The sequence below is a fragment of the Lichenostomus cassidix genome, unplaced genomic scaffold, assembly GCF_008360975.1.
Source record: "Lichenostomus cassidix isolate B80296 unplaced genomic scaffold, HeHo_3.0 HiC_scaffold_34, whole genome shotgun sequence".
Classification (NCBI taxonomy): domain Eukaryota; kingdom Metazoa; phylum Chordata; class Aves; order Passeriformes; family Meliphagidae; genus Lichenostomus; species Lichenostomus cassidix.
The window spans coordinates 1-23007 of record NW_028147431.1 but is presented as its reverse complement, the minus strand read 5'-3'; the positions used below and the strand labels follow the sequence as shown (position 1 = coordinate 23007).

General features: G+C 61.8%; 2 protein-coding genes across 2 annotated transcripts in view; one reads left to right on the top strand and one right to left on the bottom strand.

The window, feature by feature from the left end:
• The window catches only part of LOC146423024 (ATP-dependent chromatin remodeler CHD3-like), a 43291-nt gene extending 23312 nt beyond the window's left edge, over positions 1-19979 (top strand). The window contains exons 16-31 of the mRNA XM_085045288.1: positions 39-216; positions 1142-1207; positions 2331-2416; positions 3168-3301; positions 5162-5306; positions 6911-7073; positions 7959-8071; positions 8632-8815; positions 9472-9570; positions 10616-10729; positions 11487-11595; positions 13603-13735; positions 14894-15089; positions 17061-17224; positions 18359-18488; positions 19530-19979. Of these exons, the coding sequence (XP_084901414.1) occupies positions 39-216; positions 1142-1207; positions 2331-2416; positions 3168-3301; positions 5162-5306; positions 6911-7073; positions 7959-8071; positions 8632-8815; positions 9472-9570; positions 10616-10729; positions 11487-11595; positions 13603-13735; positions 14894-15089; positions 17061-17224; positions 18359-18488; positions 19530-19630 (2115 nt within the window). The 3' untranslated portion in view covers positions 19631-19979. The remainder of the gene's footprint in view (positions 1-38; positions 217-1141; positions 1208-2330; positions 2417-3167; positions 3302-5161; positions 5307-6910; positions 7074-7958; positions 8072-8631; positions 8816-9471; positions 9571-10615; positions 10730-11486; positions 11596-13602; positions 13736-14893; positions 15090-17060; positions 17225-18358; positions 18489-19529) is intronic.
• Positions 19980-20824: 845 nt separating this feature from the next.
• LOC146423023 (mitochondrial fission 1 protein-like) lies at positions 20825-22230 on the bottom strand (the record flags this gene model as incomplete). The annotated part of the gene is made up of 2 exons (XM_085045052.1): positions 20825-21150; positions 21992-22230. Coding segments are annotated over 2 exons (328 nt in total), but the record flags the coding sequence as incomplete, so codon positions are not given.
• Between the last annotated feature and the right edge of the window lie 777 nt (positions 22231-23007).

Sequence of the window (23007 nt, the reverse complement as noted above, 5' to 3'; positions counted from 1 at the left end):
ACCACAGGTGTCCCCATGTGTCCCCATGTGTCCCGCAGATCGAGGAGATCGAGCGCGAGATCATCAAGCAGGAGGAGAACGTGGATCCTGACTACTGGGAGAAGCTGCTGAGACATCACTACGAGCAGCAGCAGGAGGACCTGGCCAGGAACCTGGGCAAGGGCAAGCGGGTCAGGAAACAGGTCAACTACAACGACGCCGCCCAGGAGGACCAAGGTGGGCACTGGGAGGGACTGGGAGGGACTGGGATGGACTGGGAGGCACTGGAAGTCATTAGGAAGGTACTGGGATGGACTAGGATGGACTGGCCAGGAACCTGGGCAAGGGCAGATGGGTCAGGAAAGAGGTCAACTACCATGATGCTGTCCAGGAGGACCAAGGTGGGCACTGGGGGGAACTGGGATGGACTGGGAGGGACTGGGAGGGACTGGGAGGGACTGGGGGCAAGGACAGGCAGGTCAGGAAACAGGTCAACTACAATGATGAGGAGGACCAAGGTGGGCACTGGGACAGACTGGGATGGACTGGGAAGGACTGGGATGGACTGGGAGGGACTGGGATGGACTGGGATGGTACTGGGATGGACTGGGATGGTACTGGGATGGACTGGGGTGGTACTGGGATGGACTGGGGTGGACTGGCCAGGAGCCTGGGCAAGGGCAAGCGGGTCAGGAAACAGGTCAACTACAACGATGCTGCCCAGGAGGACCAAGGTGGGCACTGGGGGGAACTGGGAGGGACTGGGAGGGACTGAGAAGAACTGGGATGGTACTGGGAGGGACTGGGAGGGACTGGGAGGGACTGGGAGGGACTGGAAGTCATTAGGAAGGTACTGGGATGGACTGGGATGGTATTGGGAGAGACTGGGAGGGACTCGGATGGACTGGACATACTGGTCACACTGGGACCTACTGGACACGCTGGTCACACTGGACACGCTGGACACACTGGTCACACTGGGCCGTGCTGTCCCCAACACCACGCTGTCCCCACTGGTCACACTGGGACACGCTGGTCACACTGGGACACACTGGTCACACTGGGCCGTGCTGTCCCCAACGCCACGCTGTCCCCACTGGTCACACTGGGACACGCTGGTCACACATGGCCGTGCTGTCCCCAACGCCACACTGTCCCCCAGATAACCAATCCGAGTACTCGGTTGGCTCCGAGGAGGAGGATGAGGACTTCGACGAGCGGCCAGAGGGTCAGTGTCACCTGGCTCCCCTCATGTCACCTCTGTGTCACCTGTTTCCTGTCATGTCACCTCTGGGTCCCCTGATGTCCCCTCTGGGTCCCCCTGTGTCATCTCTGTGTCACCTCAGTGTCCCCTGTGTCACCTCATGTCCATTCTGTGTCCCCATGTCCCTGTGTCCATTCATTGTCCCCTTACGTCCGCTCAATGTCCCACGTCCTCTCCGTCCCCATGTCACCTCCTGTGTCCCCATGGGTGACCTCCCTTCATTTGGGGAGGGGTCAGGGTGACACGGGGGGGTGGAGGGTGACAAAGGGGTCAGGGTGGCCTAAAGGTGGCCCTAGGGGCGTCAGGGTGACCATGGGGGGTCAGGGTGTCCCACAGGAGGTTAGGGTGTCCCCAAAGGGGGGGGTCAGGGTGTCCCTAGGGGGTCAGGGTGTCCCAGCGGGGTCAGGTGTCCCCAAAGGGGGTCAGGGTGTCCCTAGGGGCTAGTGTCCCCAAAGCGGGGGTCAGGGTGTCCCCAAAGGGGGGTCAGGGTGTCCCTAGGGGGTCAGGGTGACACAGGGGATCAGGTGTCCCCAAAGGGGGTCAGGGTGTCCCCAAGGGGTCAGGGTGACACAGGGGGGGTCAGGGTGTCCCTAGGGGGTCAGGGTGTCCCCAAAGGGGGTCAGGGTGTCCCTAGGGGGTCAGGGTGACACGGGGGGTCAGGGTGACACGGGGGTTCAGGGTGACAGGGGGTGTCAGGGTGTCCCAAGGGTTATCAGACTGTCCCTAGGGGGGTCAGACTGTCCCTAGGGGGGTCAGGGTGACATGGGGGTGTCAGAGTGTCCCTAGGGGGTCAGAGCGTCCGGGGGGGGTCAGGGTGTCCCAGGGGGGGTCCGGGTGACCCAGGGGGGTCAAGGTGACAGGGGGGTGTCAGGGTGTCCCTAAGGGGGGTCAGGGTGACAGGGGGGTCAGGGTGACACGGGGGTGTCAGAGTGTCCCTAGGGGGTCAGGGTGTCCCTAGGGGTGTCAGGGTGTCTCTAGGGGGGTCAGGGTAACCCAGGGGGGTCAGGGTGACAGGGGGGGGTCCGGGTGACCCAGGGGGGTCAGGGTGACACGGGGGTGTCCTGACCCCTGCCCGCCCCTCCCCCAGGCCGGCGCCAGTCCAAGCGGCAGCTGCGGAACGAGAAGGACAAGCCCCTCCCCCCACTGCTGGCCCGGGTGGGCGGCAACATCGAGGTGAGGGGAGGGGACATCCCTGGGGACACTGCGGGGGGGTTGGGGACATCCCTGGGGACACTGCGGGGGACATCCCAGGGGCTTGGGGACATCCCGGGGGACACCTCTGGGGGGCCTGGGGACATCCCTGGGGACACTGCGGGGGGCTTGGGGACATCCCTGGGGACACTGCGGGGGGGTTGGGGACATCCCGGGGACATCCCTGGGGACATCCCAGGGGCATGGGGACACCCCCGGGGTCTTGGGGACACCTCTGGGGGGTTTGGGGACATCCCTGGGGACATCCCTGGGGACATGCCAGGGGACATCCGGGGGTTTGGGGACATCCCTGGGGACATCCCAGGGGACATCCGGGGGGGTTGGGGACATCGCTGAGGACATCCCTGGGGCTTGGGGACATCCTGAGGGACATGGGGACATTCCTGGGGATATCCCTGGGGCTTGGGGACATCCCAGGGGACAGCCTGAGGGTTCTGGGGACATCCCTGGGGCTTGGGGACGTTCCTGGGGGGCCTGGGGACATCCCAGGGACCACTGGGGTGTCACTGTCCCTGTCCCTGTCTTTGGGGACAAGGCAAGGAGGTCCCCAGACACTTCCAGTGTCCCTCTGGTGTCCCCAAAGTCCCCAACATCCGCAATGTCCCAAATATCCCCAATGTCCCCAACATCCTTGATGTCCCCAACAAGCCCAACATCCCCAATATCTCCAGTGTCCCCACTGATGTCCCCAATGTCCCCAATGTCCCCGCAGGTTCTGGGGTTCAACACGCGGCAGCGCAAGGCGTTCCTGAACGCTGTCATGCGCTGGGGGATGCCACCCCAGGACGCCTTCACCTCGCAGTGGCTCGTGAGGGACCTGCGCGGCAAGACCGAGAAGGAGTTCAAGTAGGTGACACTCTGGGGACAGCGGGGACAGCGCTGGGGACACCACTGGGGACAGTGGCGACACCATCAGGGACAGTGGGAACAGCGCCGGGGACAGTGGTGACACCATCAGGGACAGTGGTGACACCATCAGGGACAGCGGGGACAGCACTGGGGACAGCAGGGACACTGCCAGGGGCGGCGGGGACAGGCTGTGACACCATTGGGGGCAGTGGGGACACCGCCGGGGACATGCAGGGACACTGCTGGGGACAGCAGGGACAGGCTGTGACACCATGTGGGGACAGTGGGGACAGTGGTGACACCATCAGGGACAGTGGGGACACTGCCAGGGACAGTGGGGACACTGCTGGGGACACCGCCAGGGACAGGAGGGACACTGGAGAGGGTGGTGACACTGGGGATATGTGGGGACACTCGGGGACACCGCCGGGGACAGTGGGGACACCACCAGGGACAGCGTTGGGGACATGCAGCGACACCGCTGGGGACACGCAGGGACACCGCTGGGGACAGTGGGGATGAGAGATGGTGACACTGGGGAGAGGCATCAAGGACAGGTGGTGGCAACAGGGGTGGGTGGTGGTGACAAGGATGAGTGGTGGCATCAGGGACGGGGTGTTGGGGACAGATAATGGCATCAGGGACAGGGCGTGGCACCAGAATTGGATGGTGGCATTAGGGACAAGTGGTGGCAGCAGGGACAGGAGGTGGTGGCAAGGACAGATGGTGGCAGTGGGGACAGGCAGTGGCACAGGTGGCACAGTGATGGGGATGGGTGGCATTCCTGTGTGTGTCCCCAAGTCCTTTGTCCCCATGTGTCCCCTATGTCACCCCTACCCATTGTCCCTATTTGTGTCCTTGTGTCTCCTGTGTCCCTATGTCCCTGTGTCCATTTGTCACTGTGTCCTTATGTCTCCGTGTCCCTGTTTGTCACTGTCCCCATGTCCCCTCATCTTCCTGTGCTTTCCCATCTACCTGTGTCTGTCATGTCATGTTCCTCCATGTCCCTATGTCCCTTTGTGTCCCCATAGTCTCATGTCCTTGTGTCCCCCATATCCCTCCAGTGTCCCCTGCTGTCCCTTGCTGTCCCCTCAATGTCCCCTCTGTCCCCAAGCCGCGTGATGAGCCCTTACTCAGCCGAGCGCCATGGCCGTCGGTGTCCTGGGGACTGGACGAGGCCATTGTCCCCCTCAGCCCGACACAGAGCCATCCCCGGGGTCCCCATGTCCCCTCGGGGGGCCGCAAGTGGCCTTGGGGACGCCAGAGAGGTGGCAGCTCCCGGCCGTGAGCGGCACAGCAGGGACAGGCGCGGTGACGAGGGGACAAGGGCTGATGGCGCGGGGACACGGGGACACTGGGGACACGGGGACACGGGCTGATGGTGCGGGGACATGGGGACATTGGGGACATGGGGACACAGGGACACAGGGCTGATGGCGCGGGGACAAAGGGACAAGGGACAGTGGCAGGGACAGTGGGGATGGGAGGGGCAACGGGGATGGCAGGGACATCAGGGTGGCAGCAAGTCCCCAGGGCCTGTGTGTCCCTGTTCACGTGTCCCCATTTGCATGTCCCCATGTCCCCTTTGATGTCCCCGTGTCCCCATTCACATGTCCCCACGATGTTTCAAGGGGCTTCATGTCGTTCATGTGTCACTGTCCCCATTGATGTCCCCAATGATGTCCCCAGGGCCTACGTGTCACTGTTCATGTGTCCCCATGTCCCTATTGATGTCCCCGTTGCTGTCCCCGGGGCCTACGTGTCGCTGTTCATGTGTCACTGTCCCCATGTCCCCATGTCCCCACTGATGTCCCCATGTCCCCACTGATGTCCCCATGTCCCCGTTGCTGTCCCCAGGGCGTACGTGTCACTGTTCATGCGCCACCTGTGTGAGCCTGGCGCCGATGGCTCCGAGACGTTCGCCGACGGTGTCCCCAGGGAGGGACTGTCCCGGCAGCAGGTGCTCACCCGCATCGGCGTCATGTCCCTCGTCAAGAAAAAGGTACGGGGACACCTGGGGACAGCCAGGGGGACACCTGGGGACACCCAGGAACACCTTCAGACACCTGGGGACACACCTGGAGACACCTGGGGACACCTGGGGGCACATCTGGAGATACCTGGGGACACATCTGGAGACACCTGGGGACACACCTGCAGACACACCTGGGGACACACCTGGACACCTGGGGACACACCTGGGGACACGCCTGGACACCTGGGGACACCCCTGGGACAGCCCAGTACACGTGGAGACACATCCACAGACACCTGGGGACACCTGGAGACACCTGGGGACACACCTGGAGACACCTGGGGACAACGAGGAACACCCACAAACACCTGGGAACACCTGGGAACACCCTGGTTTTGGGGTTCCCCAGGCAGCTTTTGGGGTTTTAGGGTCTGGTTTTGGGGTTTTTAGGGTCTGGTTTTGGGGTCCTCCTGAGCTGCTCCCCCTGGAGATATTTTGGGATCCTTTTTAGGGGTTTTTGGGGTTCCCAGGAAGGTTTTTGGGGTTGCTGACCCCCTGTGCCCCCCCAGGTTCAGGAGGTTAAGCCACTGGTCGCTTCCCGAGCTGGCCTGGGGGGTTTTGGGTCTTTTTTTTGGCAGTTTTAGGGTCTGGTTTTGGGGGGTTTTTAGGGTCTGGTTTTTTGGGGTAATTTTTGTGGGTTTTGGGGTTCTCTGTAGGTTCAGGAGTTCGAGCACATCAACGGCCGCTGGTCACTGCCCGAGCTGGCCTGGGGGGTTTTTAGGATCTGGTTTTTGGGGTAATTTTTTGGGGTTCCCCACAGGTTCAGGAGTTGGAGCACATCAACGGCCGCTGGTCACTCCCTGAGCTCACCTTGGGGGGTTTAGGATCTGTTTTTTGGGGTAATTTTTGGGTTCCCTGCAGGTTCAGGAGTTTGAGCACATCAACGGCCACTGGTCACTCCCTGAGCTGGCCTGGGGGATTTTTTGGGGTAATTTTTGGTGGTTTTGGGGTTCCCCACAGGTTCAGGAGTTTGAGCACATCAACAGCCGCTGGTCACTGCCTGAGCTCTCCTGGGGGGTTTAGGTCTGTTTTTGGGGTAATTTTTTGGGTTTCTCCATAGGTTCAGGAGTTCGAGCACATCAACGGCCGCTGGTCACTCCCTGAGCTGGCCTGGGGGGTTTTAGGGGTAATTTTTTGGGGTTTTTGGGGTAATTTTTTGGGTTCTCTGTAGGTTCAGGAGTTTGGGCACATCAACGGCCGCTGGTCACTGCCCGAGCTGGCCTGGGGGATTTTTTGGGGTAATTTTTGGTGGTTTTGGGTTTCTCCATAGGTTCAGGAGTTTGAGCACATCAACGGCCGCTGGTCACTCCCTGAGCTCACCTTGGGGGTTTTAGGTTCTGTTTTTGGGGTAATTTTTTGGGTTCTCTGTAGGTTCAGGAGTTCGAGCACATCAACGGCCGCTGGTCACTCCCTGAGCTCACCTTGGGGGGTTTAGGATCTGTTTTTTGGGGTAATTTTTGGGTTCTCTGCAGGTTCAGGAGTTTGAGCACATCAACGGCCGCTGGTCACTGCCCGAGCTGGCCTGGGGGGTTTTTTGGGGTAATTTTTGGTGGTTTTGGGTTTCTCCATAGGTTCAGGAGTTTGAGCACATCAACGGCCGCTGGTCACTCCCGGAACTCGCCCCCGAGCCCAGCGCCGACTCCAAGCGCTCCTCCCGCGCCTCCTCCCCCGCCAAGACAGGACCCCCCAGCCCCGAGCAGAGCGGACCCCCCAGCCCCGCGCCCCCCACGCCAGGTGACACCTGGGGACAGCCTGGGGGACAGGATGGGGACAGCATGGGGATGTGGGGACAGGATGGTGATTGGGATGGGATGGGATGGAGGACATGGGAACAGGATGGGGACAGGGGACAGGGTGGGGACATGGGGACAGATGGGGACTGGGAGGGGATGGGGACAGGATGGGGGACAGGATGGGGACAGCATGGGGGACATGGGGACACAGGGACAGAATGGGGACATGGAGGCAGAGTGGTGACAAGATAGATGGGTACAGAGCATGGGGACATGGGGACAGGATGGGGACTGTGTGGGGACAGCAGGGGACATGGGGACAGATGGGGACAGGGGGGATGGGGACAGATGGGGACATGGGGACAGAAGGGACAGCATGGGGACAGGATGGGACAGTGAGGGGATTGGGTATAGGATGGGGATGGGGACAGAGGGGACAGGATGGGGACACGGGGACAGGGAGGGGATGAGGACAGGATGGTGATGGGGACAAATGGGGGACAGGGAGGGGATTGGGGTGGAGTGAGGGACATGGGGACAGGGTGGGGATGGAGGAGGAGATGTGGGGGACACGGGATTGGGACAAGATGGGGGACACAGGGACAGGATGGGGACAGGATGTGGGACATGGGGACAGACAGGACAGGGAGGGGATGGGGACAGGATGGGGACAGGATGAAGATGGTGGGGGGGACATGAGGGACATGGCATGGGGACAGGGGAACAGAATGGAAGTGGGACAGGATGGGGACAGAGGGGTGGGATGGAGGGAGGGACATGGGGGACAGGGTTTGGGGACAGGGACAGGGGACATGGGATGAGGACAGGGAGAGAGAGGCCCCAGGGGACACTGGGGACAAGATGTCCTGACTTCCCCTGTCCCCAGCCACGCCGGTGCCCAGCGAGCGCGGGGACTGCCCAGGGCCACCCCCGGACAGGGACGAGGGTGACAGCAGGGACGAGAAGGAGCCCAAAGGCCCCGAGAAGATGGAGACAGATGTGAGTGACAGAACTGTCCCCATCCCCTGTCCCCATCCCCTGTCCCCATCCCTGTCCCCATCCCTGTCCCCATTCCTGTCTCCTTCGCAGCCTCCCTGTCCCACTCACGTTTTCCTTGTCCCCAGTTCTGTCCCCATCCCTGTCCCCATTTGTGTCCTCTCTGTCCCCAACCTCGTCCTGCATCATGTCCTGGCTGTCCCCAGTTGTGTCCTCCCTGTCCCCAACCCTGTCCTCACCCCCTGTCCTTGTCTCCCTGTCCCGCCTGTCCTCCATCCTTGTCCCTTCCCTTGCCATCCCATTGTCCCCACGTCCCCTTGTCACCGCTGGGGGTGGCTGGGGGACCCCGAGGTGACCCTGCTGGGAGTGCCACCCCCGCCTTGTCCCCCCAGGCTGCTGTCCCCAAGGTGCCACCACCGAGGGTGATAATCCCTGCCATGTCCCTGCAGGCTGCTGTCCCCAAGGTGCCACCACCGAGGGTGATAATCCCTGCCATGTCCCTGCAGGCTGCTGTCCCCAAGGTGCCACCACCGAGGGTGACAATCCCTGCTGTGTCCCTGCAGGCTGCTGTCCCCGAGGTGCCACCACCGAGGGTGACAATCCCTGCCATGTCCCCACAGGCTGCTGTCCCCGAGGTGCCACCGTCCCCCGGCGATGGCAGCGAGGCCGAGGGGCGCAAGGGGGACGAGGAGGAGAGCTCTGGGCAGAGAGACCCCGAGAGCGACGGGCTGCGTGAGGAGCGGCCAGGTGAGACCCGAAATACCCCAAATCCCGGAAACCCCAAATTCTGGAAACCCCAAATCCCAAAATACCCAAATCCTGAAAATAGCCCAAATCCCAGAAACCTCAAATCCCAAAATAACCAAATCCCAAGGAAACCCCAAATCCTGAAAATAGCCCAAATCCCGGGAATACCCCAATTCCCAGAAACCTCAAATCCCGGAAACCCCAAATTCTGGGAATACCCCAAATCCTGGAAATCCCAAATCCCAAGGAAACCCCAAATCCCGAAATATCCAAATCCTGGGGAACTGCAAATCCCGGGAATCCCAAATCCCAAAATACCCAAATCCCAGGAATAACCCAAATCCTGGGAAAACTTCAAATCCCAGAAACCCCCAAATCCCAGGAAAAGCCCATATCCTGGGACCTCCCAAAATCCAGGAAAAGCCCAAAATCCCAGATCCCCAAATCCCAAGGAAACCACAAATCCCAGATCCCCAAATCCCAAGAAAACCCCAAACCCCAGATCCCCAAATCCCAGTAAAACCCCAAATCCCATAAACCCCAAATCCCAAGAAAACCCCAAATCCCATAAACCCCAAATCCCAAGAAAACCCCAAATCCCATAAACCCCAAATCCCATAAACCCCAAATCCCAGCTCCCCCCTGCCATCCCGCAGGCGCCGAGCCCGAGAAGGGCTTGGCAGGTGACAAAGGGGACGAGAAAACCCCAGAGGAAGAACCCAAAGAGCGCCTGGGGGACCCTGACCCCAAAAGAGGTATCGGGGGGCGGGGCCTCACCCGGAGGGGGCGGGGCTTAACCCGGGGGGGCATGGTTTAACCTAAAGATAGCTGTTATTAACATACAGTGGGAGGGGTTTACCTTGGAGAGGCAATGATTGACATATAGTGGGCGGGGTTTAACCGGGAAGTGCAGTGATTTACATATAGTGGGCGGGGCTTACCCTGGAAGGGAAATTATTGGCATGTAGTGGGCGGGGTTTAACATGGATGGGGCTATGATTGACATATAGTGGGCGGGGCTTACCTTGGAGGGGCAATGATTGACATGTAGTGGGCGCCGTTTGCCCTGGAAGGGAAATGATTGGCATATAGTGGGCGGGGCTTACCCTGGAGGGGGCGGAGATTAACATATAGTGGGCGGGGCTTACCCTGGAAGAGCAATGATTGACATACAGTGGGCGGGGTTTCAGCACAAAGCAGGGCTTAGGACAGAGGGGGTGGGGTTTAACCTGGAGGGGCGGGGCTTGATATAGTGTGGGCGTGGCTTAACCCAGCTAGAATGGGGTTTAACCCACAGGGGGCGTGGCTTGTGTGTGGGCGGTGCCTAACCCAGAGAGAGCACGGTTTACCCTGGAGGGGGCGGGGCTTGATGTAGTGGGCGGGGCGTGGGTGTGGGTTGGTTTAACCTGGAGGGGCGGAGCTTGATAGAGTGGGCGGGGCTTAACCCAACCCCCTATTTCATTCTCTGAGGCTCCCAAATTTTCCTGCTTTTTGAGGGGGCTGGGGGTGTTTTGGGCACTCTGGGGGGTCAAAGGTGTCCCTGACCCCTCCCCCTGTGTCCCCACCCCCGGAGGAGGTGACAGCCGAGAGTGGGCGGAGCTTAACCCAGAGTGGGCGGGGCCTAACCCAACCCTTCTCTCATCCAATGAGTTAATCTCCAGAACCTTCCTGCTGATCCAGAGGGGGCTGGGGCTGTTTTTGGGGGGGCTGAGGGTATTTTGGGGGTCTGAGGGTGTTTTGGGTGTCCAGGGGTGGTCAGACCTGGCACTGACCCCTCCCCCACTGTCCCTCCCCCCCCAGAGGAGGTGAAGGCCGACAAGGAGCCCAAGCCGGACGTTCGCCCCAACGGCCGGAGGGACGACAAGGCTGACAAGCCGCGGTTCATGTTCAACATCGCCGACGGTGGCTTCACGGGTGAGCGGGGACACTGGGGACAGCAGGGACACTGGGGACAGCGGGGACACTGGGGACAGCGGGGACACTGGGGACAGCGGGGACACTGGGGACACCGAGGGGATGCTGGGGACACCTGGGGATTGTGAGGGGACACCTGGGGACAGTGAGGGGATACTGGGGACAGTGGGGGACAGCGAGAGACAGTGAGGGGACAGCGGGGACACCAGGGACACTGGGGACAGCAGAGGACAGAGAGGGGATAGAGGGAGACAATGAGGGGACATCAGGGAGCATCTGGGGATAGTGAGGGGATACTGAGGACACCAGGGACAGCGAGGGATGCTGGGGACAGCGGGGACACCAGGGACACTGGGGGACAGCGAGGGGACACCTGGGGATAGTGAGGGGACACTGGGGGACAGCAAGGGACAGAGAGGGGACATCAGGGGACAGTGAGAGGACACCTGGGGATAGTGAGGGGAAACCGGGAGACAGCGAGAGGACACCGGGGGACACCTGGGGACACGTGGGGGACACTGGGACACAGCGAGAGGACACCGGGGGACACCTGGGGACACGAGGGGACAGTGAGGTGACACTGAGGGACACCAGGGGACAGCAGGGGACACCGGGGGACAGTGAGGGGACACTGGGGCACAGCAAGAGGACACCTGGGGACACATGGGGGACACTGGGGCACAGCGAGAGGACACTGGGGGACACCAGGGGACAGTGAGGGGACACGGAGGGTCCGGCTGACGCGCTGTCCCCGCAGAGCTGCACACGCTGTGGCAGAACGAGGAGCGCGCTGCCATCTCCTCGGGGAAGCTCAACGAGATTTGGCATCGGCGCCACGACTACTGGCTGCTGGCCGGGATCGTCCTGTATCCTTCCTTCGGGGTGTCACCGTGGGGTTTGGGGTGTCACCGTGGGGTTCGGGGTGTCATCGTGGGGTTCGAGGTGTCACTGTGGGGTTTGGGGTGTCCCCAGGGCTGAGGGGGTGAGGGTGACAGCACAGTGAGTGTGGCACTGTCACCTAGGCTGCTGGCCAGCATTGTCCTGTATCTTTTGGGAATTTAGGATGTCCCTGTGGGAATTCGGGGTGTCACTGTGGGATTCAGGATGTCCCCATGGGATTCAGGATGTCCCCTTGGGATTTGGGATGTCCCCAAGGCTGGTGGCAGTGGCACCAAGGTGAGGGTGAGAACACCATGAGGGTGACCCAGAGCGAGTGACATGGGCAGTGGTGAGATTGGGGACAGTGGTGACAGTGACACTGGGGACAGTCCTAGTTGGAGGAGGTGGTGCTGGCGATACGGTGGCACAGTGACAAGATGACACAGTGAGGGGTGACAGGGTGGCACGGTAACAGGGTGGCCCAGTGACACACAGTGGCACGGTGACAGTCCTTAGCGCTCAGCCACGGCTCCGTGTGCTGAATATGGGGGATGTTGGGGACAGGGTGATGAGGTGACAGGGTGATGTGATGATATGGTGACAAGGCAGCATGGTGACAGGATGACACAGTGACCCATGGTGACACAGTGGCAGTCCTTAGTGCTCAGCCACGGCTACGCGTGCTGGATATGGGGGATGTTGGGGACAGGGTGAGGTGATGATGTGGTCACAGGGTGACACGGTGACACAGGGTGACACGGTGACACGGTGACAAGGCAGCACAGTGACATGGTGACACGGTGACATGGTGTCAGTTCTTAGCGCTCAGCCACGGCTACGTGCACTGGATATGGGAAATGTCTGGGACAGGGTGATGTGATGATGTGGTGACAGGGTGACACAGTGACACATGGTGGCACACGGTGACATGGTGACATGGTGACATGGTGACAGGGCAGCACGGTGACACGGTGACACGGTGTCAGTTCTTAGCGCTCAGCCACGGCTACGCGCGCTGGATATGGGGGATGTTGGGGACAGGGTAGCACAGTGACATGGTGACACGGTGGCACGGTGACACACGGTGGCACAGTGACATGGTGACAGGGTGGCACAGTGACACACAGTGACACATGGTGACACGGTGACACGGTGTCAGTCCTTAGCGCTCAGCCACGGCTACGCGCGCTGGATATGGGGGATGTTGGGGACAGGGTGATGAGGTGACAGGGTGATGTGATGATGTGGTGACAGGGTGGCACAGTGGCACAGGGTGATACGGTGACACGCAGTGACACACAGTGACACACGGTGACACGGTGTCAGTCCTTAGCGCTCAGCCACGGCTACGCGCACTGGATATGGGGGATGTTGGGGACAGGGTGATGTGGTGATGTGGTGACAGGGTGACACAGTGACACAGTGACATACGGTGGCACAGGGTGATACGGTGACACGGTGTCAGTCCTTAGCACTCAGCCACGGCTACGCACGCTGGGTGTGGGGCATGTTGGGGACAGGGTGATGTGATGATGTGGTGACAGGGCAGCATGGTGACACAGTGACACGCTGTGGCACAGGGTGACACCGTGACACAGTGACAGGGCAGCACGGTGACCCACGGTGACACGGTGTCAGTCCTTTGCGCTCAGCCACGGCTACGCGTGCTAGATATGGGGGATGTTGGGGACAGGGTGATGTGATGATGTGGTGACAGGGCAGCATGGTGACACAGTGACATGCTGTGGCACAGGGTGACATGGTGACACAGTGACAGGGCAGCACGGTGACACGGTGACACGTTGTCAGTCCTTAGCGCTCAGCCACGGCTATGTGCGCTGGATATGGGAAATGTCTGGGACAGGGTGATGTGATGATGTGGTGACAGGGTGACACAGTGACACACGGTGGCACAGGGTTACATGGTGACACGGTGACATGGTGACAGGGCAGCACGGTGACACGGTGACACGTTGTCAGTCCTTAGCGCTCAGCCACGGCTACGCGCGCTGGACGGACATCCAGAACGACGGCGCCTTCGGGGTCATCAACGAGCCCTTCAAGGGCGAAGCGTCCAAGGGGAACTTCCTGGAGATGAAGAACAAATTCCTCGCGCGACGCTTCAAGGTCAGCGCCAGGGGACACCGGGGACGGGGAGGGTGGCACTGGGGACAGGGAGGGTGACACCGGGGTGGCACGGAGGTGACAGTGAAGGTGGCACAGGGTGACAGTGAAGATGACACCAGGGACAGAGAGGGTGGCATTGGGTGAGAGTCAGGGTGGCATGGGGTGACAGGTTGACACCGGGGACAGGGAGGATGGCACCGGGTGACAGTGAGGGTGACATGGGGTGAGAGTCAGGATGGCACCGGCTGGCAGTCACGGTGACATTGGGTGACAGTGAGGATGACACTGGGTGACAGAGAATGGCACAAGGGTGACAGTCACGGTGGCACAGTGGTGACAGTGAGAGTGGCACAGGGGTGACAGGGTGGCACGAGAGTGGCATGAAGGTGACAGTGAAGGTGGCACAGGGGTGGCACGAAGGTGACAGAGTGACATGACAGTGACAGGGTGGCGCTGGGTGACAGGGTGGCACAGGGTGACAGGTTGGCACAGGGTCACAGTGAGGGTGGCACAGGGTGACAGGGTGACATGAAGGTGACAGTGAGAGTGACAGGGTGGCATGGTGACAGTGAAGGTGGCACTCAGGTGCCACCATGGGGGTCACTCTGTCATGGCGGGGCTGGGAAGGGCAGGAAGGAGGCCAAGGCTGCCTCTGCACACCTGGGGGGCTCCAGATGTTGACAAGGTCAGGGCTGAACCCACACACCTGGACCCTCCAGATGCTGGTGAGGTCAGGGTTGTCCCCACAAACACCTGGACCAACAAACACCTGGGTCCTCAAGGCTTTGGGTCATAGCAGGGTTGGCCCCACGAACATCTGGATCCTCTGGGCTTGGGGTGACATTGGGGTTGGATGCTCAGTCATCTGTGTCCTCCAGGTGTTGATGAGGTCAGGGTTGTCCCCACAAACACCTGAATCCCCCAGATGTTGGTGAGGTCAGGGTTGTCCCCACAAACACCTGAATCCCCCAGATGTTGATGAGATCAGGGTTGTCCCCACAAACACCTGAACCCTCCAGATGTTGACGAGGTCAGGGTTGTCCCCACAAACACCTGAACCCTCCAGCCGCTGACCGAGACCATGGCCGCCCACCCACCCCGCTGCCCCTCTAGCTGCCCACCCACCCCCAACCCCGCTGACCCCAACTCTCCCCGCAGCTGCTGGAGCAGGCGCTGGTGATCGAGGAGCAGCTGCGCCGCGCCGCCTACCTGAACATGACGCAGGACCCCAGCCACCCCGCCATGGCCCTCAACACGCGCTTCGCCGAGGTCGAGTGCCTGGCCGAGAGCCACCAGCACTTGTCCAAGGAGTCGCTGGCGGGCAACAAGCCGGCGAACGCCGTGCTGCACAAGGGTAAGAGGCGGGCGGGACGGCGCGGCCGGCGCGGACGCCCCGTGTAGGCCTCGCGGGCCTCGTAGGCCTTGTAGGCCTCACAGGCCTTGCAGGCTTTGCAGGCCTCACAGGCTTTGTGGGCCTCACAGGCCTTGTAGGCCTTGCAGGCCTCACAGGCTTTGCAGGCTTTGTAGGCCTTGCAGGCCTTGTAGGCCTCGCGGGTTTTGCAGGCCTCGCAGGCCTTGTAGGCCTCGCAGGCTCCGTAGGCCTCCCGGGCCTGGCAGGCCTCGCCGCTCTGTACGCGTCCAGCAAGCTTGATTAAAGTTCTGGGGTTTGCTCCCAACGCCGCCTCCCGGTGTATCCTTGCTCTGCGTGCGCTTCGGGGCAGGGGAGGGCGGGGAGGGGCCGGGGAGCTGCCCGACAGGGGGTGGGGTGCGAGTAAGTCCGGAGTAAGCCCGGAGTGAGGCCTGGCGGGGTCGAGGGGCTCCCGGGGCGGCTGTCGCTTGGCGCTGAGGTGTCTCTGCTGAGTATCTGTGGTGTAAAGCTGGAGTTTGTCCCTAGTTCCTGTCCTGTGTGTATCTCTGGAGTAGCTCGTGCCTCGGTTTCCCCTCCTGCCCTCCCTCCCTGCTCGCCCGGGGGTGTTTCTGCAGAGTATCCCCTGAGTATCCCCCGAGTATCCCTGCCGTGGTGCATGCTGGGAGTAAGGCTGGAGTAGTGCTGGTGTTTGCATGCGCCGGAGCTGCCCTGGAGTAAACCTGGAGTATCTCTGGTGTAGTTAATGAGTAAACCCAGAGTATCTCCAGTGTGTTTAATGCCAGGAGTATCCCTGGAGTAAGCCTGGAGTATCTCCGGTGTAGTTAATGAGTAAACCCGGAGTATCTCCAGTGTGAGGGAGGCACACCCAGAGTAAGCCAGGCGTATCCCCAGATTACACCTGGAGTAAGTCAGGAGTAAACCCCGAGTACTCCCAGCCTACTCAAGGCTCACCCCTGAGCCCCTCCCCCCGCACAGGTGAGTAGGGGTTGAGTATCCCTTGAGTAACTCCCAGGCTCCTCCCCCTGCCTGTTCTCATTGGAGTATTTCCCACCCCATGTCCCATTGGTAACCTGTGAGTAACCTATGTGTAACCTGTGAGCTTTGAGTAACCCATGAGTAAGCTATGAGTAAGCTGTGAATAACCTGTGAGTAAGTTGTAAACTCTCAGTCACCTCTGTGTAAGCTGAGAGTAACCTCTGTGTAAGCTGTAAACAGAGTAATCTGTGAGTAAACTGAGAGTAATCTGTGCATAAACTATGAGTAAGCTATCCTCTCTGAGTAAGCTGTTAGTAAACTGCATGTAACCTGTGAACAATCTATGAGTAACCTCTGAGTGAGCTGTGGGTAACCTGTGAGTAAACTATAAATAAGCTGTGCGTGAGCTTGAGTAACCTGTAAGCTGTGAGTACCTGATGAGTAAGGTGGGAGTAACCTGTAACGTGGGAGTAAGCCGTTAGTAATCTATGAGTAATTGCTAAATGAGCTGAGTAAGCTGTGAGCAAGCTCTGAGTAAGCCATTAGTAATCCATGAGTAACTGCTAAATGAGCCGAGCAAGCTCTGAGCAAGCTCTGAGCAAGCTGTAAGCTGTGAGTAAACATTTGTAATCCATGAGTAACCACTAAATGAGTTGAGTAAGCTCTGAGCAAGCTGTGAGCAAGCTGTGAGCAAGCCATTAGTAATCCATGAGTAACCACTGAATGAGCTGAGTAAACTCTGAGCAAGCTGTGAGTAAGCTCTGAGCAAGCTGTGAGTAAGCTCTGAGCAAGCTGTAAGCTGTGAGTAAGCCATGAGTAAGCCATTAGTAACCACTAAATGAGCTGAGTAAGCTGTGAGTAGGCTCTGAGCAAGCTCTGAGCAAGCTGTAAGCTGTGAGTAAGCCGTGAGCAAGCTCCGCGCAGGTGCGGGACGCCGCGCGCTGATGTCCCCTGTCCTGTCCTGTCCCTGTGTCCCCGCAGTGCTGAACCAGCTGGAGGAGCTGCTCAGTGACATGAAGGCCGATGTCACCCGCCTGCCGGCCACGCTGTCCCGCATCCCCCCCATCGCCGCGCGCCTGCAGATGTCCGAGCGCAGCATCCTCAGCCGCCTGGCCAGCAAGGGCACCGAGAGCCACCCGCCGCCCGTGAGTGACCACGGACACCGGGGACAGCGGGCAGACCGGGGGACAGGGGCGCTGGGACACGGGGACAGTGGCACTGGGACATGGGGACATTGGACATTGGCACTTTGACCATTGGACATTAGCATTGGGACATTGGCATGGTGACCATTGGACATTGGCACTGGGACCCTGGGGACATTGGCACTGGGACCCTGGGGACATTGGCACTGGGACATTGGCATGGTGACCATTGGACATTGGCACTGGGACCTGGAGACATCGCTCACCTGAGCTGGGGACATTGGCACTGGGACACGGGGACATTGGCACTTTGACCTGGAGACGTTGGCACTGGGACTGTGGGGACATTGGCACTTCGATCTGGGGATATTCCCTGCTGTCACTTGGGGACATTGGCATTGTAACCCTTGGATGTTGGCACTGGGACCTGGGGACTTTGGCACTGTGACCCTTGGGCACTGGCACTTTGACCCAGGGACATTGGCACTGGGACACGGGGACACCATTCAGCCCTGGGGACATCGGCACTGGGGCCTGGGGACATTGTTCACCTGACCTGGGGACATTGGCACTTTGATCTGGTGACCTGGGGACATTGGTATGGTGACCATTGGACATCGGCACAGTGACCATTGGACATTGGCACTGGGACTTGGGGACATTGGCACTCTGACCTGGGGACACTGGCACCGGGACATGGGGACATCGCTCACCTGACCTGGGGACATTGCTCACCTGACCTGGGGACATTGGCATGGTGACTGTGGGGACATTGGCATTGTAACTCTTGGACATTGGCACAGTGACTGTGGGGACATTGGCACTTTGACCTGGGGACATTCCCCACTGTGACTCAGGGACATTGCTCGCTGGCCCTGGGGACATTGGCACTTTGACCCAGGGACATTGGGGACATTGCTCGCCTGCCCTGGGGACATTGGCACTGACCGAGGGACACTGGGGACGTTGGCCACCTGCCCTGGGGACACTCCCCACCTGCACTGAGACATCCACTTTGCCCTGGGGACATTTCCAACCACCCTGGGGACATCTCCCCCCACCCTGGGGACACCGCTGCCATCGGTGAGGTGTCGGTGGCAGTGGGAGGTGACAGCGGTGTCCCCTTGTCCCCAGACCTTCCCGCCCGGGCCCTACGCCACCCCCCCGAGCTATGGGGGCACCTTTGGGACACCCCCGGCCGGAGCCCTGCCACCCCCCGGGGGGGCCAACTACAGCCAGATGCCACCAGGCTCCTTCATCTCCGGTGAGTGTCCCCAGAAACGGGGACAGCGGGGGTGTGACACCAAAAACAGGGACATTGAGGGTCCCCAGAAACGGGGACAGCGGGGGGGGGGGGCAGAACTGGGGACACTGGGGACATTGGGGAGGAGCAAAAATGGGGACATTGGGGGGCAAAATGGGGACATCAGGGGAGCAAAAATGGGGACATTGGGGGGCAGAATGGGGACATTGCGGGGGGAGGGGCCAAAAACATGGGGACATTGGGGAGGAACCGAAATTGGGGACATTGGGGGGCAAAAATGGGGACATCCAGGGGGCAAAAAGTGGGGCGCTGGGGAGGGACCAAAATCTGGGGACATTGGGGGGTCCAAAAACCATGGGGTGTCCTGGGCCCTTGGGTGGGGGGTCCTGGGAGTGTCACTGGGTGTCCCTGGGGGTGTCCCTGGGGGGCCAAGGTGTCATTAGAGGGTCGTGGCGGTGTCATTAGGGGGCCCAGGGGTGTCCCCACGGGTGTCACTGAGGGGTCCCTGGGGGTGTCATTATGGGGACCCGGGGTGTCACTGGGGGTCCATGGGGCTGTGTGGATGGGGTGTCCCTGGCATCCTCGGGCTGTCCATGGGGGTCTATAGGGTTGTCATTAAGGGGTCCTGGGGGTGTCACTGGATGGGATGTCACTGGGGCGTCCTGAGGGTACCCTTGGGGTGTCCCCTGGTCTGTGCGGATGGGGTGTCACTGAGGTGTCCACGGGGGTCCTGGGGGTGTCATTGGGGGTCCCGGCGGTGTCCATGGATGGGATGTCACTGGGGTGTCCTGGGTGTGTCACTGGGGTGTCCATGGGGTGTCCTGGGTGTGTCACCGAGGTGTCCATGGGGTCCCTGGGTGTGTCACTGGGGTGTCACTGGGGTGTCCCGGGTGTGTCACTGGGGTGTCCCCGGCTCTGTGTGAACGGGCTGTCCCCGGGGCTGTCCCCCCTGACCCCGCTGTCCCCGGGGCTGTCCCCCCTGACCCCGCTGTCCCCGGGGCTGTCCCCCCTGACCCCGCTGTCCCCCCGGTGTCCCCGCAGCGGCCAACGGCCCCCCGGTGCTGGTGAAGCGCGAGCGCGAGGCCGAGGGGCTGGACAAGAAGGAGCCGCGGGGCGGAGAGGTCATCTGCATCGACGACTGAGGCCAGGGGGGGCCTGGGGGGCCCCTCCCCCCGCCCGGGGACCCCCCGACCCCCCCGCGGCCACCAACGCCCTGGTGTCACCCCAAATCCGGCGGGCGGGGCGGGGGGGGAGGGGCAGCGCCCCGGGGTGGGGGTGGGGCAGGTTTTTTTTTGGGGAGGGGGGAGGGGGGGGCGAGGACCACTGCGATTATAAATATGAATTATATATATCCCCGGGGCGGGGGGGGCGGGGCGCCCACGGTGTCCCCTCGGGGTCCCCAGGGTGTCCCCAGGGCCCCCCCCGCCCCCCCCGGGCTCGGGCGCTCGTTAACCGCAGCAGAATAAACCCCAAGGATCCTTGGCTACGGCACCCGGCTCCGCGCTGGCCACTGGCCACCGGCCGCGGGGGGGGCGAGGGGGGCGCGGCCGGGGGGCGTGGGCAACCGGAGCGGTCAGCGTGGCCACCGGGAGGCGGGGATTTGGCCACCCGTGGGGCTGGGAACGGGCGTGGCCACCGTGGCGGGGGTCAGCAGGGGGTGGTGGCCACTCTGGGGTGGTCGTGGCTACTGTGGCACAGTAGTCAGCATGGGATGGTGGTCACTGTGGGGTGGTCGTGGCTACTGTGGGACGATCATGGCCACTATGGGGGTGGTCAGCAGGGGGGCTTCTGGCTACTCTGGGTTGGTCATGGCTGCTGTGATGGTGGTCAGCAGGGGGTGGTGGCTACTGGTGGAGTGGTCAGCAAGGGTTTGTGGCTACTCCAGGGACGGTTGTGGCCACTGTGGGAGTGGTCAGCAGTGGGCTGTGGCTACTCCAGGGATGCTTGTGGCCACTGTGGGAATGGTCAGCAGGGGGTGGTGGCTACTGGTGGAGTGGTCAGCAGGGGGTGGTGGCTACTGGTGGAGTGGTCAGCAGGGGGTGGTGGCCACCAGAGCGGTCGTTTGGATGAGGGTGGTTGTGGCCACCGTGGGGATGGTCATGGCCACCTGTGGGGTCATGGTGACCATGGGAATGGTCAGTCCTGAGGTGGTGACCACGATGGGAATGGTCACCTGTGGGGTCACAGGGGTCAGTGGTCACTACACGGTCATCTGGAGCCATGGCCACCATGGAGATGGATGGTCACTCGCAGGGTCACCCCCCAGTGTCCCCATAGCCACCCCCGGGTGGGGGATGGGCGCTGCCCGGCCCCTCCCCCATCAGTGACGTCACACGGAGCCCAACGAGGTTTATTTACAGCGGGGGGAGGGGACAGTGGGGGAGGGGCGGGGGGGACACGGCTGTCCCCAAGGCACGGGGGGAGGGGCGGCGGCCGTGATGTCACCGCGACGTCACCGCGCCGCCGCGGCGTCCCTCTGATGACGTCACTCCGCTGTTCCCGGTGACGTCACCGCGTTGTCCCCGCGTGCGTGCGGCCGTGGGGGGAGGGGCGGGGCCGGGGGAGGGGCGGGGTCATTGCCGGGCGCGCGCGATGGCCACGCCCAACAGCCCGGCCACGCCCATGACCACGCCCCCCACGATGGCCGCGCCCAGCAGTCCCTCTGGGGGGGACAGGAGGGGACAGAGGTCACGGAGGGGTCACTTTGGGGCTCTGTGGGTCACTCTGGGTGATTTGGGGTCACTCTGGGGTCACTGGGGGGTCACTGCAGGGTCACTTTGGGGCTCCGTGGGTCACTCTGGGTCACTCCGGGGGTCACTCTGGGGTCACTCTGGGATCACTGCAGGGTCACTTTGGGGCTCTGTGGGTCACTCTGGGTTACTGGGGCTCTCTAAGGGTCACTCTGGGGTCACTTTTAGCTATTGTGGGGTCACCAGGGGGGTCACTCTGGGGTCTCTTTGGGTGATTGGGAGTCACCGAGGGTCACTCTGGGGTCACTGTGGGGCTCTCGGGGTCCCTCTGGGTCTCTCTGGGTGATTTGAGGTCACTGAGGGTCACTCTGGGGTCACTGTGGGGCTCTGGGGTCACTCTGGGGGTCCCTCTGGGTCTCTCTGGGTGATTTGAGGCCACTGAGGGTCACTCTGGGGTCATTGGGGGTTCACTTGTGGTCACTCTGGGGTCACTTTGGGGCTCTGGGGATCACTGAGGGTCACTCTGGGGTCACTTTGGGTCACTCTGGGTCATTTGGGTCACTGGGGAGGGGTCACTCTGGGTCATTGGGGTCACTCTGGGGTCACTCTGGGGTCACTCTTGGTCATTGCGGTCACTCTGGGTCACTGTGAATCCCTATAGGTCCCTGTGGGTCCTCCTGTGTGCACCTCTGCCACTCCCATGTCACCTCCCCTTGGCCCCCCGATGTCCCCCCATGTCCCCCCACTGTCCCCAATGTCCCCGCCCATATCCCCAGTGTCCCGCTGTCCCCAATGTCCCCGCTGTCCCCTCACCGCGCCTCAGGCGGCTCCGGACGCGACTGCGCAGCCGCAGCACCTGCGAGTTCTGCGGTTCGGCCGCCAGGAGGCGCTCCAGGTGCTCCAGGGAGCGCTCGTACTCCTGTGGGGACAGGTGGGGACAGTTGGGGACAGCGCTGTCACCTCCTGCCACCCCCTGCCACCTCCCTGCCACCTCCCTGTCACCCCCTGACCGCCCTCCCCTGCTCCAGGTGCTCCAGGGAGCGCTCGTACTCCTGTGGGGACAGGTGGGGACAGTTGGGGACAGCGCTGTCACCTCCCTGTCACCTCCCTGACCGCCCTCCCCTGCTCCAGGTGCTCCAGGGAGCGCTCGTACTCCTGCGGGGACAGGTGGGGACAGCCCTGCCACCTCCTGCCACCCCCCTGCCACCTCCCTGCCACTTCCCTGTCACCTCCCTGTCCCCCCCCGTCACCTCCCTGTCACCCTCTGGCCCCTGTCCCCTGCTCCAGGTGCTCCAGGGAGCGCTTGTGCTCCTGTGGTGACAGTTGGGGACAGCCCTGCCACCTCCTGCCAACCCTCTGCCACTTCCCTGTCACCGCCCTGTTACCCCTCTGTCCCCCTCTGACCCCTGTCCCCTGCTCCAGGGAGCGCTTGTGCTCCTGTGGGGACAGCTGGGGACAGTTGGAGACAACTGGAGATAGCCCTGTCACCCCCGTCACCTCCCTGTCACCTCCCTGTCACCCCACTGTCACCCCCTTGTCACCCTCTGGCCCCTGTCCCCTGCTCCAGGTGCTCCAGCGAGCACTCGTGCTCCTGCGGGGACAGGTGGGGACAGCCCTGTCACCCCCCTGTCACCTCCCCTGACCCTCCCGTGTTCTCCCTGTCCCCCGTGTCTCCCTCATGTCCCCATGTCCTTCATGTCTCCTGCGTCCCCAACGTCCCCCGTGGCCCCCAATGTCCCCAATGTCCCCTAATGTCCCCGATATCCCCGATATCCCCCATATCCCTGATGTCCCCCTGATGTCCCGATGTCCCCAGTGTCCCAAATCCC